This window comes from Thalassophryne amazonica, chromosome 14, assembly GCF_902500255.1.
Source record: "Thalassophryne amazonica chromosome 14, fThaAma1.1, whole genome shotgun sequence".
NCBI lineage: Eukaryota > Metazoa > Chordata > Actinopteri > Batrachoidiformes > Batrachoididae > Thalassophryne > Thalassophryne amazonica.
In genome coordinates, this window is record NC_047116.1 from 41,604,104 (window position 1) to 41,621,358 (window position 17,255).

The 17,255-nt window shown below is 41.1% G+C and overlaps 1 protein-coding gene and 1 long non-coding RNA gene across 3 annotated transcripts in view; one reads left to right on the forward strand and one right to left on the reverse strand.

Moving 5' to 3' along the window:
- Positions 1–7,488, forward strand: part of LOC117524414 (dehydrogenase/reductase SDR family member on chromosome X-like) — a 59,280-nt gene extending 51,792 nt beyond the window's left edge. The window contains exons 6-8 of one of the 2 annotated variants that reach the window (XR_004564765.1): positions 1,132–1,339; positions 4,607–4,882; positions 4,974–7,488. Coding sequence is in view for 1 of the 2 variants with exons in the window: in XM_034186186.1 (XP_034042077.1) it covers positions 1,132–1,339; positions 4,607–4,786 (388 nt within the window). In the remaining variant the exon portion in view is untranslated. Of the gene's footprint in view, positions 1–1,131; positions 1,340–4,606 lie in introns of both variants that reach the window. The other variant, XM_034186186.1, reaches the window with a different exon arrangement.
- On the reverse strand, positions 828–16,515 carry LOC117524415. The gene is made up of 3 exons (XR_004564766.1): positions 15,993–16,515; positions 11,550–11,553; positions 828–838 (listed from the first exon to the last, which is right to left on the reverse strand). It is a non-coding gene; the product is annotated as an uncharacterized LOC117524415 (long non-coding RNA).
- Positions 16,516–17,255: the final 740 nt, after the last annotated feature.

The following is a 17,255-nucleotide window of genomic DNA, read 5'->3' on the forward strand; positions in this document are numbered from 1 at the left end:
CAAAATTGACGAACTCACTGACTGAATGCCACACTACTATTATTGTGAACACCCTCTTTTCTACTTTTTTTTTTACTAATAGCCCAGTTTCATAGCCTTAAGAGTGTGCATATCATGAATGCTTGGTCTTGTTGGATTTGTGAGAATCTACTGAATCTACTGGTACCTTGTTTCCCATGTAACAATAAGAAATATACTCAAAACCTGGATTAATCTTTTTAGTCACATAGCACTACTATTATTCTGAACACTACTGTACAAGCATACACTCATGCACACATTAAATGAACAGTTCACTTTTTTCATGTAATCCTTTAAACCTTGAACTTCAAGGTTTAATGGGAACAGGGTGTAAATTGGATTTATTGATTTTTCTTAATTAGTCAGGGGAATGTTTTGGGCATCACATGATTCCCTTTAATGGCCACAGTATACCAGGAACCTATTTTAAAGCAGCAATGTGAAGGTTTTTTTTGTTTTGGAACTGCTTGATTCCATGTGTGTGTCTGTCAGTATGCAATACTTTTAAAAATCTTTGGATATTAAGGTGACATTTGGTACATAAGAGCACCTTGTTAAGACCCCAGACAAGTTTGCTGTTGGATGCAATTCAATTGTAATTGTGGCCAGCAGGGGCCAAGTCTCTGAAATGTTGTGTATGCAATATCTTGACAAAGACTTCATGTATCAAGTTGAAACTTGGTCAACAATTTCACCTCACTAAGGTCTCAGACAAGGCCAGTGTTTGTCTCACTGCCATTCTAATTGTGACTACCAGGAGGACAAGAAATCTTACGTACCTGATATGATGCTAATGACTTTGTCTATCAAGGTGAAACTTGGTACACAAAGTCACATCACAAAGACCTCAGTCAAGTTTGACATTGGGCACATTTTGATTTTAATTATGGTCACTGAGGGTTGAGCTTTAAACACCTTGATAAAAACTTCATGTATTCTGCATAACTGAAGAAAACTGAAGGAAATTGATGTAATTTAACTCACTTCTGCTGTGGTTATAGTTCTGCAAATTCTGCAAATAAAATTTCTAGAAGTCTGTAAAGGCACATATTATTGGAGTGCATATAAAATCGCTGACACACTTGTCTTTCTCTTGCTTTCTCTTTTCAGCCAGTGTTATTCAGCCCATGGCGCCTATTGTCAGAGTAAGCTGGCATTGCTCTTATTTAGCTCTCACCTCCACCAGGAGCTGCAGCGTGGAGGTTTCCCAGTGAGCTCATGTGCTGTGGACCCTGGCATGGTGAACACTACTCTGTATCGCCACATTTGGATGCCGCTCCATCTGGCGCAAAGAGCCATCGCCCATCTGTTTTTCAGGGTACGTTCTTCACTGACACCTGTTTATTTGTTCAGATGTAAGCCATGCTTAATTTATACCATCTTCAACAGAGGACAAAGGTATTGCCACATATGTTTTTTTGTATGCATTCATCTTTAAAGTGATTGTGAAGATTTTGCCATATCTTTCAAGATCAAGATGGGTTTCAGGTCTGGATCGTTTTTGTTTTGTTGGGATTATTTATAGAAACCAAAGATATAGAAACCAATATGTCAAAAAGGCCCATAGCTCTGGTAATATGCCTAATCATGAAATAAATAAATAAATTATGCCTCTGCCTTGTTTATGCCCACAATCTCCTTAAAATGATGGGGATGGAATGACTAATCTGAATCTGGATCTGCTGTGGTTTGAGTCTTTGAGCCGTTCTGAACACAGCCAGACCTCACCCAGACCTCACCCCAACATTCATGATGCTTCTTCTGCATAAGCCCTTTGTTGATATTCTACCTTAATGACTTGGTCTTCTATGTATGTTCTGTCCAGTGTCTATCTTAATTGATCATTTTATCATTACAGGAATATTTTCAGGCCAGCAAGGCTTTGACCTTGTCATTTCTTCATCTACAGTGTAACATTCATGCTACTGCCCTCATTTTCCCGCTCTGCAAGTGTTTGGAAAATGACTAGAATATCAATGACTACAGTAGCGCTAGGAACATAGTTTTTCTTCCCTTCTTCTTCTAAAGATGGGTATATTGAGGTTAATATAGCCTCCTTTCAACTCCTCTATGTAGCCCCCTCCCCCATCCCCAAACATCTCCACAGACCAGATAATAAGTCTGTTCAGATTCCATTCCATTTCTCTAATGAAGAAACTGACTGAATTCTTTACCAGCACATGAGGCAACTACTTTTCACTGCATGTGGTAAAGGAATGAAGCTACTAATCCCCTGCATGAAACAATATTTTCCAACTGATGTTCATGAATTGGCATTGCAACCAGAGACCACTTTGTTGTGATTTGGCGCTATATAAATGAAAAATAAATTGAACTGAATTGAACCAGCTCATGTCTGGGAGACGTTTGTGATCAGTCTGACTTTATGAAGCCATACTAAGGGCGATAGACTATTCTAACCTTAGTCAAAGACTAAAAACTGTACCATTCTGTGGGGGCAGACTCAGGAAGTTAGACCCCTCTAACTGTAGTCCAAAGCTCTAAAATTTAAACCGCCTATATGCAGTGGTGTTAGACTTAGTCCTAGTCTATGGACATGATAGCAGCAATTGTTGTGGCTATTGCGTATGGTCAAAGGACAAGAACATTCAGGCTGTTTGCATATTAAGTTCTTTGTACACAGCTTTAGTTTAGGATTTTCCTGAGTCAAAGGCTCTATTTGGGAATCTTGAAATGGCTTATAGCATGGTTATTTTTTTAGTCTGATGCTAAATTTAAACCACTGGTCTCACGAGTCTCAGGCAGTGACAGCCCAAGACGTTTTAGTACCACTTCATTAAACCAGGCACTAGATTACAGCTAAGGAGATTTCCGAGTTGTGTCAGGAACGGCATCCACCCTAAGTGCCCCTTCACACAGTACACGAAAAGATACAGAAACCGTAAGAAAGTCCACATACCAAACAGGAAATGGGAACCACGTTGAGATCTCAACAGCTGCTGCTGTCGGCAGCCACGCCCCCTGTCCGTTCAGCACACACACCAATGTGGCACTCTGTGTTTCTGTGTTATGTGATCATTTTTTGTAGTTATGTGTTATGTAATTGTGTATGTACGTTGTGGGGCCACTTAATCAAATTTCATATCCAGCTCAAAAGTGATCGTCTGCTCGCTGTTTTCGTACCAACAGCGCAAAACCACATTTTCTAAGTGTCCAGCGAGCAGTGTTGGATGTTTGTGTGTGTCACCTGGAATTTGGCCAACACCTGCAGTGTGAGGGATCGAATGGGCTCTCATAGGGCACTCTCTGTCTTTCAGCCACTGGTGTGCGAGAATATTTGTAGCGACAGGTGTACGAGGCGTTAGAGGTGGCTCCGATTCTTTACGAATGGCATGCAATTCCTCCTTCATGTGCTAGTCGGCTTCAATCATGTTGTGTGAAGGGGCCCTAAAACTTGTACCAATTCAACATGCAGATCCACCTCAGATTTGCTGTGGCAACCCCAAGTGAAAACAAGGGAGTAGCTGGAGGGACTTATTTTACAGTCATATCCATACATACATTTGGACAGTGACACAAGTTTTATGTATACCACCACAATAGAGCTGAAATTAAATAATCAAAATGTTTTTGGTGGGTAAACTTTCAGCTTTGATTAAAGAGGCTTTACAAAAAATATCATGTTAACTGTTTAGGAATTACAGCCATTTTTATACACAGTCCCACCATTTTTACCCAAGGCCAAAATATGGCCATCGGATATTGCGAAGGCCTTGTGTCCGTCCGTCCGCATGTCTGTCTGTGCTCAGCATAAGTCCATTCCTATTACTGCCAGAGGCTTCGAATTCACAGAGAACATTATTGCGACACAGACCTTGGACAAGTTCAAAGATGGCTAACCTTGACTTATTTTAAAAGGTCACGGTTCCTATTTTTATGCTCATACGATCAAAGTTATTTTAGCATTGCATTATATTTAGAGGTTCTAAGTAATTGTGCAAACTAAATGTACGTATTATTGTACAGCCAGTATTCCACAGACAAGTTAGAGGCTTAATACATGAACATTTGTTAGACTTCATTTCCATCAATCATTAAGTACTATTATGGTACTCATGGTGGAATGGAGCAGAAATGGATTTTCATACAATAACACACATCAAATCTAGGCTCAAGTCTCCCATGTCTCTTCTGGCAAAGTGGGGCTGAAATTTCACACCACCTTTATATGAAAATCCTTCTTTGAACCCCCCCACAAAGCTGTATAACCTGGAGTTTCATGTTTAGAAATGATGTAGCATACACTAACAAAGATACACACTGAGTTTAAGTTTCTCTTGATTTTTGGAGGACGCGATCCCCTTTCTGCTTAGCAACATTCTCCTGGTCTCACAGCTGACACGGATATTGGTAAAATGTCAACAAATGCAACCTGAGCCTTCTTTTGGTTGACACTAATATACAGTGATATCGCCCTCCTCTGGCTTTCGCTGACACGCGTGCAGCTATGATCTTTGTTTCTGTGGTGATGAGTTGTTGAACCTGTCATGCAGCTGTCACCTCCGTTGCTTTTGATGTTTACATAGTATTAATTTGCATTTTATATTTGTGTGCATTTCCTCAGACTCCTACAGAGGGTGCCGCCACAGTGCTATATGCTGCCCTGTCCCCTTCACTGGAGGGGGACTGCGGAGGGGGCTACTGGGCCAGTGGCAGCAGGGAGATGACAACTCCATCGACCTTTGACTCGCATCTGCAGCTGAGCCTATGGGAAGCCAGCTGTCACTTGGTGCATGTGCACTAGGACTAACCTGCAGATACAGACCCTTAACTTGGGACATCGAGCCACCTTTCTCACTTTCTCAGCCATTTGCTTCTCGGCCCTGTACCTCACATCGAGGTGTTTGTAGCGGCTTAAGGTCACAGTGCAACGCTGGATTGTGATTGGCTGTTTTTGGAGCGAAATTTCCTCTTCTGTTTTATTTTTCCAGACCTGCCAAAGAAGGGCTACAGGGGATGGAAGACTTTTCTGTGTTTCACTGTGAGCAAGTAGATGCACACAAACATGCAGACACTAGACTTATTCTGATATAATGTTGCTGTCATAGAGTCTGCCTAGTTGTTGATATTGGCCTTCTGTTATTTAAAAAATAGTTAATGGATCAGATGTCTGACCAGCAAATTGCTTCCACTGAAGCAGTGGTTCACAAACATTTTTCTGTCTGAAGAGAGAGGGAGAGAGAGAGTACTCCCATTTAAAACAGATAATTTTATCAACTTTAATAATACTATGGGAACTAATAAAGAGAAAATGTAAATGTATTTTATTAAAATAGCGTGAACTGTACTTTTTTTTTTTTACCTTGTTGCACTTTATTTAAATTGCTGGAGTTTACGGTGAAAAAAAAAAACTCCGTGAACCCCCAGCAACCTTGGCCCCCGCCCGTGCTTTGCTTAGTGATCTTTGGATGGCAAGGGGAAGGTGCCAAGGACAGTCTGTCCTCATCTCCTGATATTCCAGAGTGATTCTCTCTGTGCTTGGACCACAGCGTTTGTCTAGCCTGTATAAGGCTGCGTCCAGCTGAGAACAAGTTGGCAGAGACTTTCAGCTTTTAATATGCTCTGTTCATGAACCATAGGGGGCAGGTCATAAGGATCATGGATCAACTTTAGTCTGCCACACCGCTATTTAAAAGAATGAATTGAGATGTCACAGCTAATATGAGAGCATATTTTCCTTCATTTAATGGATTGATTCCACTCATTTACTCCGCTATCATGCTCAACTTTATGTCCACTCAGGGGTGCCCGCCCCCCATTTTGGGAACCACTGCACTAAGGCATGTTCAGATTTTCATTCAGCCTCACTCTGCCTTAATAGTCAAATTTTCAGTTTCAGTGTCCCATAAATTTGCGTTGTGTTTGAAAAGCTTTTTGATACTGGAAGAATTCTGGGTTGGATGTGGAAGATTTGGCTCAGCAGCAGTCAACGACTGAAACAGTTGGGAATTATGTTCAAATCCTTTTGGATGCACACCACATTCACACACTGACAATAATTCAGTGTTTCTCGGTTTGAACCTGCCTCGCCATGGAGGGGATTATGTGATGTCATCGATACATTTTGACATATCGCCGACCACATTTGATACATTCCTTCTTCTTCTCAATCTTTGTGTTATTAACTTCTGGTAGATGTATAAATGAACTGTGTTTAACTGCTGAAGGAGACTACAAGAGAACATGGATACTTATCTCTCTTTCCGCTGCTCAACAGTCTGACAACACGTTCTTGCAAACTGTTCAGGGATTTTGGACAATACTAGAGCTGAATTAAGGAAGACATCCAATGTAAAAGTAGAACCAAGTTTGTAATAATTCCTGGTACTGACACTTGGATGACGCGATGCTCCATTGTATCTTCAGGAATTGTCTTGCTGTTTTCACGATTTCAACATATTGTGGTTTGCAGTTGTCGTCTGTCTGCTCAGAGGTAAAAATGGGAGGTGATAACCAACCACCAGCTTACTCTGTCTGGTTTTTGTGATCAGTGTTAATCCCTTTTAACTGTATCTGTGGCACGTGTGTGTTTTCTGCACATGAATCAGCTCATTGTTATGGAGCCAACCCATGCTTTGAGATAACAGTACGATCCTGGATGAATGGAGGTGAGGGGGTTATGAGGAGAAACCACTCCTGTATTTTGTTCTTTATTACTTGAGCTTTGATTGCTTTCTTATTGCTCCTGCTGCTGCTACTCTTGCTTGAGCCCCACTCCCAAGTGCATTGTGGGATTGATATCCCAGCAGTGAGAATCAAGATCCCATCTGCTGAGCCATTTTACGCACTCAAACATCACAAATGGTACATCCAGGCTTATCCAAACAAGCACACGGCAAATAAACACATCTGACTGTCCTACAGTGCTGAAATGCCATTTGTCACTGTGAACAACCATTTCCTTCTATAAAGTTTGAAAAAAAAATGCTTTTTGGCAAAATGTCCTTCCCCACATTTTTGTCACTCAATGTGTTTAATAACTGCTTTGGATATTTCCACTGAGCGTTTATCTGCCATATGTGAAGCAATAGTATCACTGGTAACTAATTCAGCCAGTAGCACAGAGCTGCACGTTCAGAATAATCACTCCAGTGTGAAATCACACGTGTCAGAAAAAAGCCCAGCCTTGCATCGCCAATATAATAATACATTTTTGCATTAAGAGTAGAAAACACATTTGGTAACTGCATCGTATCGTGACATGAGCAGTTTGATGCTGCATCCCAATTCACGGGCTGAATAGTCTGTGAAGGTGGTCGCCAATCCATAGGTCTAAATCTAATGGCGTGTTTGAGTGCTCAGTTCCAAACTGTGAAGCCAAAAATTTGCAACCATACAGCAAAATATCATAATCCTGAAGAACCTTGTTGTGATGCCATGTACTCTGCAAACATTTTTCCAGCCCTGTCTGTGATGCTTTTTCTTCAATATTATGTTAGTAAAAGATCAAATTTAAAAATTTTAACAAAAAATAAGTTTGAGAATTTTATCTGTTAATGTTACTCTGAGAATTTACAGTGAAGATAAATTACAGCCACTAATCTGCAATGTTACAGTGGGTATTATAACGATGTATGTTCCACAGCATCTCTGTTCTGTCATTTTGTAACCCAGTCATTTTTCAGTCATTTGTGATTTAGGGTCACTGGGCAAGAGGCAGGGTACACCTTGGACCAGCTGCCAGTCTGTCACAGGGCACCAAATCTCTATTGATATATTTATTTATCTAATGTGGCCTCAATCCAGACATCTATGGCAGTGTGTTGTTCATGGGTTTAAATTTTTTTAAGGGATCTTAATAGTCTGAGGGGGAAATCTCATAAATTCTCGAGGAATAAAGTCACAAATTTAAGCGAGCCAAAAGAAAAAAAAACCTTTCATATCACACCACAGATGCTGGCAGTAAATGGAATGGTACATGTCGGCATTAATCAGGTGGTATAGAAACTAGAAAATCATTGAATATTAATATGATAAACGATGTAAGCTGCACTGTGATAAGGTTCCTTGATAACAAAAACACATTTTATGATTTCTTTTTACAAATTTAGGACATTTATTATTTCAGAATGTTATTTTTGTCTGATCAGACTGATTGCTGGCTGCTCAGAATGATACTAGGATTAATCAAATTTATGTTTCATAAAAAATCCATTTCATAAAATGGATTTGTGACTAAATTCTCGAACGTTTTGGCATAATGGACTATGTTTTGTGAAATACTTGACCTTGGAAATTTAGAATGATGCATTTAGGCTCCAAGTTGGACTTTGGAGCATTTGGCCTGTGAATTGAAGTGTAGCTGCAGACTGCAGTAGAATGCATTATATCTTAAATTTGTCTTGATAACACTTAAAAACAAATGTAGTCTCAGAAATGCTCACGTTTAGCTCAGAGTGAACTTTATACCAGCAACACTTTGTTATACATTACCCCATGGTGTTTCCTTATGTGAACTCTGCTTCCTCAATGTTGAGGCAAGTTAGGGCAATTTCCCATTGCCAGCTTTTGAAATCTCATTGAACATTTTTATTGGGGGGGAAAATTGGTTTCTCACTAGGGCCTGAAAACAGGAGTGATCTGTGGTTAAGTAGCGGTGTAGAAGCACGTACAGTATGCTGTAATCGGGAACTAGCATTCTCTTAGCAGAAGCCTCCTTGTGATCCTGTTCCAAAAAAAAGTTGTGTTTTTCAAAAGAGAGTTTTGGTATTGTACAATACTCTGCTGCATTCGTTTAGGGCCCCTTCACATATAACACGAAAGACGCAGAAACCGGAAGAAAATCCATGAACCAGAAATGAAATGGAGAACCACGAAACGTTCCACTTGCTGTCAGGAGGGACGTACGGTCAGACAGGTGTGCACGATACAGTGGCGACGGTTTTATGCATCTCGTGTTTACGTGCACGAACACAGTACGAGCATGTGGAAAGTCACGCACACAGCAGTGGAGGAAAAAAATGTAAAATCAACCACAGTTGATAATACTTAATTCTTGTTATAAAGAGTGGATTTAGCCTCCGCCTAGACGCACACCAGGAAGTAAAGAAATGACGTGGATTACTGTTCAACCTTTTATGTTTTTCATGAATTACCTGATGCGCTCGTCTCGTGTCATGAAGAGTTGGCTCCCGTGTCATGAAGAGCCGGGCTCTCGCACCGTGAACACATCAGCCGGCATGGCGTGTCCAGAGCGCAGTGTTCTGCTGCAAATGTGATTTGTGTTTTAATTAGTACAATGTGGGGAAATCCCACAGTGACATGTGCCTCGTGGGGGCATCCCGTGAGGTGATTTCCTGCATGGCATAATATTCAGCAGCGTTGCAGGGCGCTGAAGCGGCGGTCAGCTGAAGAAATGTGTTCTAATTTACTTCCACGAGAGGACAGCATGCTGATGCCCGTGCTTCACGCTGTAGTTATTCAACTTCATATCCTAGAAGCAGTACAGGTGCTCCCAAGCTGTGAATTGCAAGCACAGATATCTGAACAGCTGCACGTCGCGGGGGGCATGCCCAACTCTGTGGACCTCGGCAGGTCACAGAAAAAAAGGCTCACCCTCGTTCCTTCATTCTGTGATTTTTTTTTTTTTTTATGTATGCATTATTATGTGTTTGTCCTGCATCTTTCTGATGTCTGTGTTTGTAATTTAACACCTTGCGTGCACGTGTGACACCCAGCTGACAGTCTGCGGTTAGCTGACAGGCGCTGTATGTCCACAGCAATCCGTATGAGCAAAGCGACCACAAATGAATGAGTTTACGCCTTTACCCTTATTTGTGTTATTTAATCTCCACTCTATCTGTCATGTCACTACAATTTTCGTGGTGGAAGTGACATCAGCTGACTGGGCCGGCTTCACATTGTGCCGCATGATCAGACGCTGGCCAGTCCTCGTGATCGCATCGGTGCGTAATTATCAGCATGTGATGAGGGCATGAGTGCACTCCCGCACATGTGCATTCCATGTTCTCCAGCTGAGCTGCAGTACACAGTGGGCAGCTGTTTCAGTAGTGCACTGCACTGGACAGCGACCGGAATCCAGGGCATGTCGGGCCGGACACACGTGTCCTGTGAGCGGCACGCTGCAGGACAGACACTGCATCATACGGAACATAACTCACGTGGGTGACGTGATATTCATATCACCTGCCGCGTGTTCACATGATTTGACAGTTTGTTGCACCTGGGACAGCTTGTCCCAAAAGCGATATATGTTTTTATGTATTTCCATGTGAGGACAGCAAGCGCACACACGCACATCATGGTGGACAGTTGTAAGGTCATGTCCTTCAAAACACGATATGTGTTCACCAGCTGTGACGTCCAGGACCAGAGATCTCAACAGCTGCTGCTGTTGGCAGACATGCCCCCTGTCAGGTCAGTGCCAAGAACAAAGTGTCACTCTTTGTTTCTGTGTTAGGTGGTCATTCATTTTAGTTATTTGGTATGTAATTGTGTATGCTGTTATTATAGTACTTATTTCTATACCTGTCCTGGCTGTGGTCTCTGTGTTTTTAATATGACACGTCGTGTGCACTGAGGCATCATTTCCAAAGTTCAGTGAGTCTCTGGACGGAAATCAGCTGAGAGGCGCCTTGCCGTGCTGTGTGCACTCAGATGTGGCTGGCCTGTCCCCATTTGTACATATATATATATATCAGCATTTCATGCAAGTGTGCATCCCCACCCCGCACGCCACGTGTCGAGGGGGGAGCCGACACTCTGGCACGCCACGTGTGTTGCTTGGCAACGCCACAGTCGTGAAGCACTTAAGACAAATTTCACAGCCAGCTCGAAAGTAGCCACCTGCTCTTTGTTTTCGTGCTGACTGGGCGAATGGCACCACATTTTCTAAGTGCTCCGTGAGTGGTATTGTATGTTTGTGTGTGACACCTGAAATTTGGCCGACACCTGCCAAGAGAGGCATCGAATGGGCACTTGCAGGGCACTCTCTGTCTTTCGGCCACTGGTGTGCATGAATGGCTGTAGCGACAGGTGTATGAGGCGTTAGAGGCGGCTCCAATTTTCATGAATGGCATGCAATTCATCGTGCGCTAGTCGGCTTCAGTAGCGTTATGTGTGAAGGGGCCCTTACACTCGCGTGTAAGCAGATATAAAAATAGTCTGTAATATAAATTCTGTCTGATTTTGAAAAATCTGGCCTAATTTAATGTATTTTGAAATTGAGACTGAGATTGGCGACAAAAATTGGTAATGGGAGACAGCCTTTACTGACTAAATAACACTTATTCCCCTTTAAACAAGTGCAGTCGCCTCCCATCATACAGATGAAAACAGCACATCGCTAATGAAATACAAAGCTCCGTGAGCCCCTACCTGTCATTGAGCTAATACATTTCTCCACAATCGAGCTGGGAGACGTATTCGCAAAACAACAAGGCACTGCCTCGGCTACCTGAGCACAAGATCTTCCAAAGACAAGTTCCAAACAGTCTGTTCTGGTGTTTCCTTTTTTGTGTGTGTCACCATCAAAATACTGTTAAGACGTTTCTCATCCATTTCGAGTGCAACTACATTTTTGGATGGACACTAGGAATATATATATATATATATATATATATATATATATATATATATATATATATTATATATATTTTTTTTTTTTTTTTTTTTTGCAAAACCATAGTCCTATATCATATTCTGATGAACCTTTGCTAGGAAACAATGAAACTTTTTTTTTTTGTATTTGATCAAAAAAATTTCTGAGTTTCAGAGTGAGTTCACTGTAGGCACCTATGCTTAAATGCTCATCTAAATATGATACAGGACATTGTTTTGTAAGGAAACAATTTTTTATAGTTGTATCCCTAATCTACACATCATTTCCTAAATGTGAATTGCAAATGTAGAGATGAAAAAAAAAACTGAAGTGACTGTGATACTGTCTGGGTCTGATTATTTTGTCACTGCTGGCTGTGAACCAGTGGAGTTGATAGAAAGGAAAAAAAAAATGCTCTAATAGCCATTGGGTGACTTGGGATTGCATTTATATTAAATGTTCCTGTCCCATGCTCTGCATATCCTGAATATGTGTGAAAGAAGTAATACATGCACAGCTGTGGAATAAGACATGGTGCAAACAGATGGACTGAGTCTTCATAAGTGATTTTGTAGTTGTCACTACAAATGTGCAAAGCATCACCTTACAGCTTGGGTCACAGGTCACGCGGTATAACCAAGACATCGAGCACATACACTGAAAATTCTACAAATTCTTCTGCAAAATCACGCCATTATGTGCAACAGATTTGCTGGTTTTCAACCACTTTGTTTTACTTTACTTTTAAGATCGGAGTTGAGGTGTTCATATTTATCTTTGACTTGTGAACTGGCCTTTTGTGTGTGTGTGTGTGTGTGTGTGTGTGTGTGTGTGTGTGTGTGTGTGTGTGTGTGTGTGTGTGTGTGTGTGTGTGTGTGTGTGTGTGTGTGTGTGTGTGTGTGTGTGTGTGTGTGTGTGTGTGTGCATTTTTGGGATGGGAGGCAGAGCCTTCAGCTTTCAGGCTCCTCTCCTGTGGAACCAGCTCCCAATTCAGATCAGGGAGACAGACATCCTCTCTACTTTTAAGATTAGGCTTAAAACTTTCCTTTTTGCTAAAGCTTATAGTTAGGGCTGGATCAGGTGACCCTGAACCATCCCTTAGTTATGCTGCTATAGACTTAGACTGCTGGGGGGTTCCCATGATGCACTGTTTCTTTCTCTTTTTGCTCTGTATGCACCACTCTGCATTTAATTATTAGTGATCGATCTCTGCTCCCCTCCACAGCATGTCTTTTTCCTGGTTCTCTCCCTCAGCCCCAACCAGTCCCAGCAGAAGACTGCCCCTCCCTGAGCCTGGTTCTGCTGGAGGTTTCTTCCTGTTAAAAGGGAGTTTTTCCTTCCCACTGTAGCCATGTGCTTGCTCACAGGGGGTCGTTTTGACCGTTGGGGTTTTACATAATTATTGTATGGCCTTGCCTTACAATATAAAGCGCCTTGGGGCAACTATTTGTTGTGATTTGTCGCTATATAAAAAAAAAATTGATTGATTGATTGATTTTTCATTGAACGCATTATGTTAAAACAGGAAGCTCTGAGTCTGATGGCAGCTTCCTCTCTAATACGACACAAACTTCATCAAAATTGGGTGACTCTCTGCACTTAAATATTCCATCTCTTTTTGCCTCATTAAATATAAAACACGTGGTTTACCATCTGCTGCTGACAGTCAACATGTGAACTCGGCATAAGCAGAGTTTGTACCGGTGTCTATCTTTTTTAAAATGTGGATTAATTAAGAAAACATTAAGCCTGAACGGTATGGATTACACTCAAATATAAACCTTTATTATTCACAGGTCAGGTCAGATTTTGGGTTGACGACTGCATCACTGCCGAATCACTATCATAATTTGCAAAAATCTACAATAACCAAAGCCGAAATCAGAAATTAAACTAGTCATACATGTAAAATCTGGCGGCCTCGCTGGTTTGTTTAGACTACGTAACCCTTGACCCCTATCCATGATGCCTTGCACACAGAAAACTACAAAATTGCTTATTCTGAGAACCTTCCAGATAACTGAAAGCAGAGAAGAAAAAAGTGTTCTCACCCAGTGGTGGTCACAGCTAACCTAAAACTAGTGTCCTTAAGCGCTAAGCTGCTAACTGAAACATTAATTGTGATCATGCTAAACAGATAGATTGGGACATGTAGCAGAAGCTACAAATGACTGCTAATGTTTATCATATGAATGGTTTTGTTTCTTTGGCTCTAAAACTATGAAAAACAGACCTAAAGAGTTTAAATTTTAACATTTTGAAGCATAAACATAGAGGTTCCCAATAAGCTCCAGCATGCTACGATCAGATAATGATCAATTAAATAACAAATTAAATTCATCAGTAGTTTCTGTGAAACAGTTCATTCATAGGAAAGAAAATATTGAATGAATAAGAAATAAATACAGGAAATAATGTATCTGATGCTTGTTGCCTGCTTGTTGTCAGTGTTGCTTATTGGATTAGGAACAAACCAGGGTTCACAATGATTTTGCAGCCCCATAGTCCTGTGTCATATTCTGATGAGCTTTTGCTAGAAAACAATGAAAATCAATGCTTTTGTTTTGTTTGTGTTGTTGTTTGTATTTGTTCAAAAATGTTCACCCATTAAAATTCAGTAAGGTATGTTTTCTATCTTCTTCTTCTTTGTCTTTCGGCTGTTCCCGTTAGGGGTCGCCACAGCAGATCAATCGTTTCCATCTCACCCTGTCCTCTGTATCTTCCTCTGTCACACCAACCACCTGCATGTCCTCTCTCAGCACATCCATGAACCTCCTCTTTGGTCTCCCTCTTCTCCTCCTGCCTGGTGGCTCCATCCTCAGCATCCTTCTCCCTATCGATTCTGAGTCTGCATAGTATGTTTTCTATAATACGAGGTCTGTCCATAAAGTATAGGTCCTTTTAATTTTTTTCAAAAAATGTGCGGCGGCACAGGAAAAACACCTCCGTGTTGATAACCATTTGTAAAATCCAGGCGGCTTTTGATGGCTTTCAGTGGAGTGAGTATATGAGAAATTGTTTAACAGCTGGACATGTTCCAACTTGTCCTTAAGGCTTCCAACGGAGGTGTTTTTCCTGTGGTGGAGCGTCGCGGTGGCTGCGAGCTGACGCTGCAATCCGCCCGCACGTCTTTCATTAAAAAAATCTCCTTTAACAGTGGAATATCCGGATAAAATGCTGAAACCGACTTCTTCTGAAACTTCTCTGTTCTCTCACGACGTCCTGGATCAATAGAGCCTGAAATGTGGAGGTTTTCAGCTTGAAACAGGCTGACGATGGCGCCTGGGAGTGCTGCATAACGTCTCGCTCCGTGGGAAGTCCTTAAAGCGACAGAATCACCTCAAAATCTCTCATCAGCCGTTAAACTTTTCACTGAAAACCAGCTTAATTTTTCGAACCGTGTCCACTTCGATGTGTCTCACAGGTTTAGAAAAAATTTTGATCAAACAAAGCGCCAGTCTCTCAGCAACTTCTCAGACAAAGGAATTCCGACGAGGGGCTGGACGACTCCTCCCACAAGGAGTGCTCACAGGCGAATGACGTCACCGACAGGCGTGGAAAAACTCACGCATGCGCACGAGGGTTCAAGCATGTCTGACGTTAAAACATATGAATGAAATCCATATAGTTTTTGAAAAAAATTAAAAGGACCTATACTTTATGGACAGACCTCGTACATTCCAATTCTAAGGTAGAACTCTACTAGTGTGTACTAAGGTATATCTAAATATCAAAAAAAAAAAAAAAGAAGAGTAGAATAGAGTAGAGTACAGCCACTTGGGTACCTGGTCTTGAGAACCAGGGATGGTAGGTTGAAAAGCTTTTTAATGACTAACTTTGACATTTTTATACTCTGTTACATTTGGGTGTGATTTCCAAAAACTGAAACCCTGGTTGAATAATAAACAAAAAAAAAAAGGTGGGGGGTGCACGATGACTCAGCAATACAATCTACGTAATCACCACTGAAGTCTTACAAATTCTAAGAATTTGTTGAAAACCAAGAGTGCTATGCAACCTTGGCCATATTTAAACAAGTTTTGTGTCAGGGTACAAACATGGGTTTATGGGTGAACATTTTAAAATATAGCCCAAAAATGAGCTCACTGTTGGTATGTCTACATAAAAGTCCATCTCAATATGAAACAGGAAATTGTTTTTGAGAAAAAAAAAAAAAAAAAAGTTGTATCCCTAATGGACACATGATAAGTCATTGTGAAATTTTTTAAATCCTTGTATAGCAAGGTGGCATTTGGTACACCACATCACTTCATTAAGACCCCAGACAACTATGGTGCAATTCAGTTGCAATTGTGGCCACCAGGGGCGAAGTCCCTGAAATGTTGTGTACTCAGTATTTTGACAATGCCTTTATGTATCAAGTTGAAACTGCACAAAATGAAATCACGAAGACCTCAGTCAAGTTCAACATTTGGGACATTTTGATTTTAATTATGGTCACTGAGGGTTGCGTTTCAGACACCTTGATAAAGACTTCATGTATTCTGCAAGGAAAAAAATTTAAAAAGTTGTATCCCTAGTTCACAAACGTTCTTGAGAGTTAAACTTTTTTTTTATGTTAGTGGAACTAATTTTAATGGAAATTTGTCCACAAATGGCTTCCGGGTTAGCTAAAAAGTTAACCCACGTATTAAATGATTAGCTTCACTAATTAGCAGTTAGCTGAACTGTGCCCTCCACTGTTCCCATTTCATATCCAGTGTAAATATTCAGTCCATTTGGATACCTGTGGCTTGATAAGATTTACAAAATGTTTTATTTTTAATACTTCTGTTGTTACAAGAACACATTGCTGTAGTTGTGCCTCAGAAAACTTTGTATGTGTAACTGTGAATTTTCCTGTAGAATTGAGCCGTGATACCGTCTTGTCCCGTGCTGCCGTAAGATTTATTTTTCCCTTCTTTGGAGCGTTGGGGGCAGACATAAGGCAGACATACGTGTATGTGTTTGGTTTACAGAGTTCAAGTTTTTGTCAATGGTTGTGACATTCCAGCAGCGGCCGCCACCTTTTCTATAATCCAAAGCTTCTCAATAAACATATCATTGTGCCACTTGTCTGCTTTCTCTCTGACACAGTGTGCAAGTGAGGGAACTGTCAGAGCATCTGGTGACACTCCGTCTGAGACCACCAGCCTCGAGCGCAGTGTGAACTTTACAGACATTTCAGATGTGTCAGTTAAGCTCCAGCACACACCAACATCTTTATATGAAATGCTGGTATTGGCTACATTACATCTCAACATCCTCCACTAACTACACAAAATAACATAATGCAGTGCTATGTAATAATAATATACAGTGTTATACTTTTTTGTGAAATCCTGCGTACAGTCCAACAGTGAATGACAGGCAAAAATGTGCAAATCGGCATCCAGATAATTGCAGTGCTTTGCCACAGTGGCTAATTTTTGGACGTAGCTTGATGTCATTATGAATCTGATACTTTGTTAGCCCCAGATGTCTAAATAGAAAACTGCATTTGATTACAGACCCTGCAGCGGGTCTGTAATCAACCGCTTCTGTAAAGGCGCTGCTTTGAAGCTTGAAACAATGAAGCAGTGCTCCGATCCGTTGCTTCATTGGTTCATTGCTTCGCTGCTTTTTAGAAGCGACAAGTCTGCTTCGTAACCCC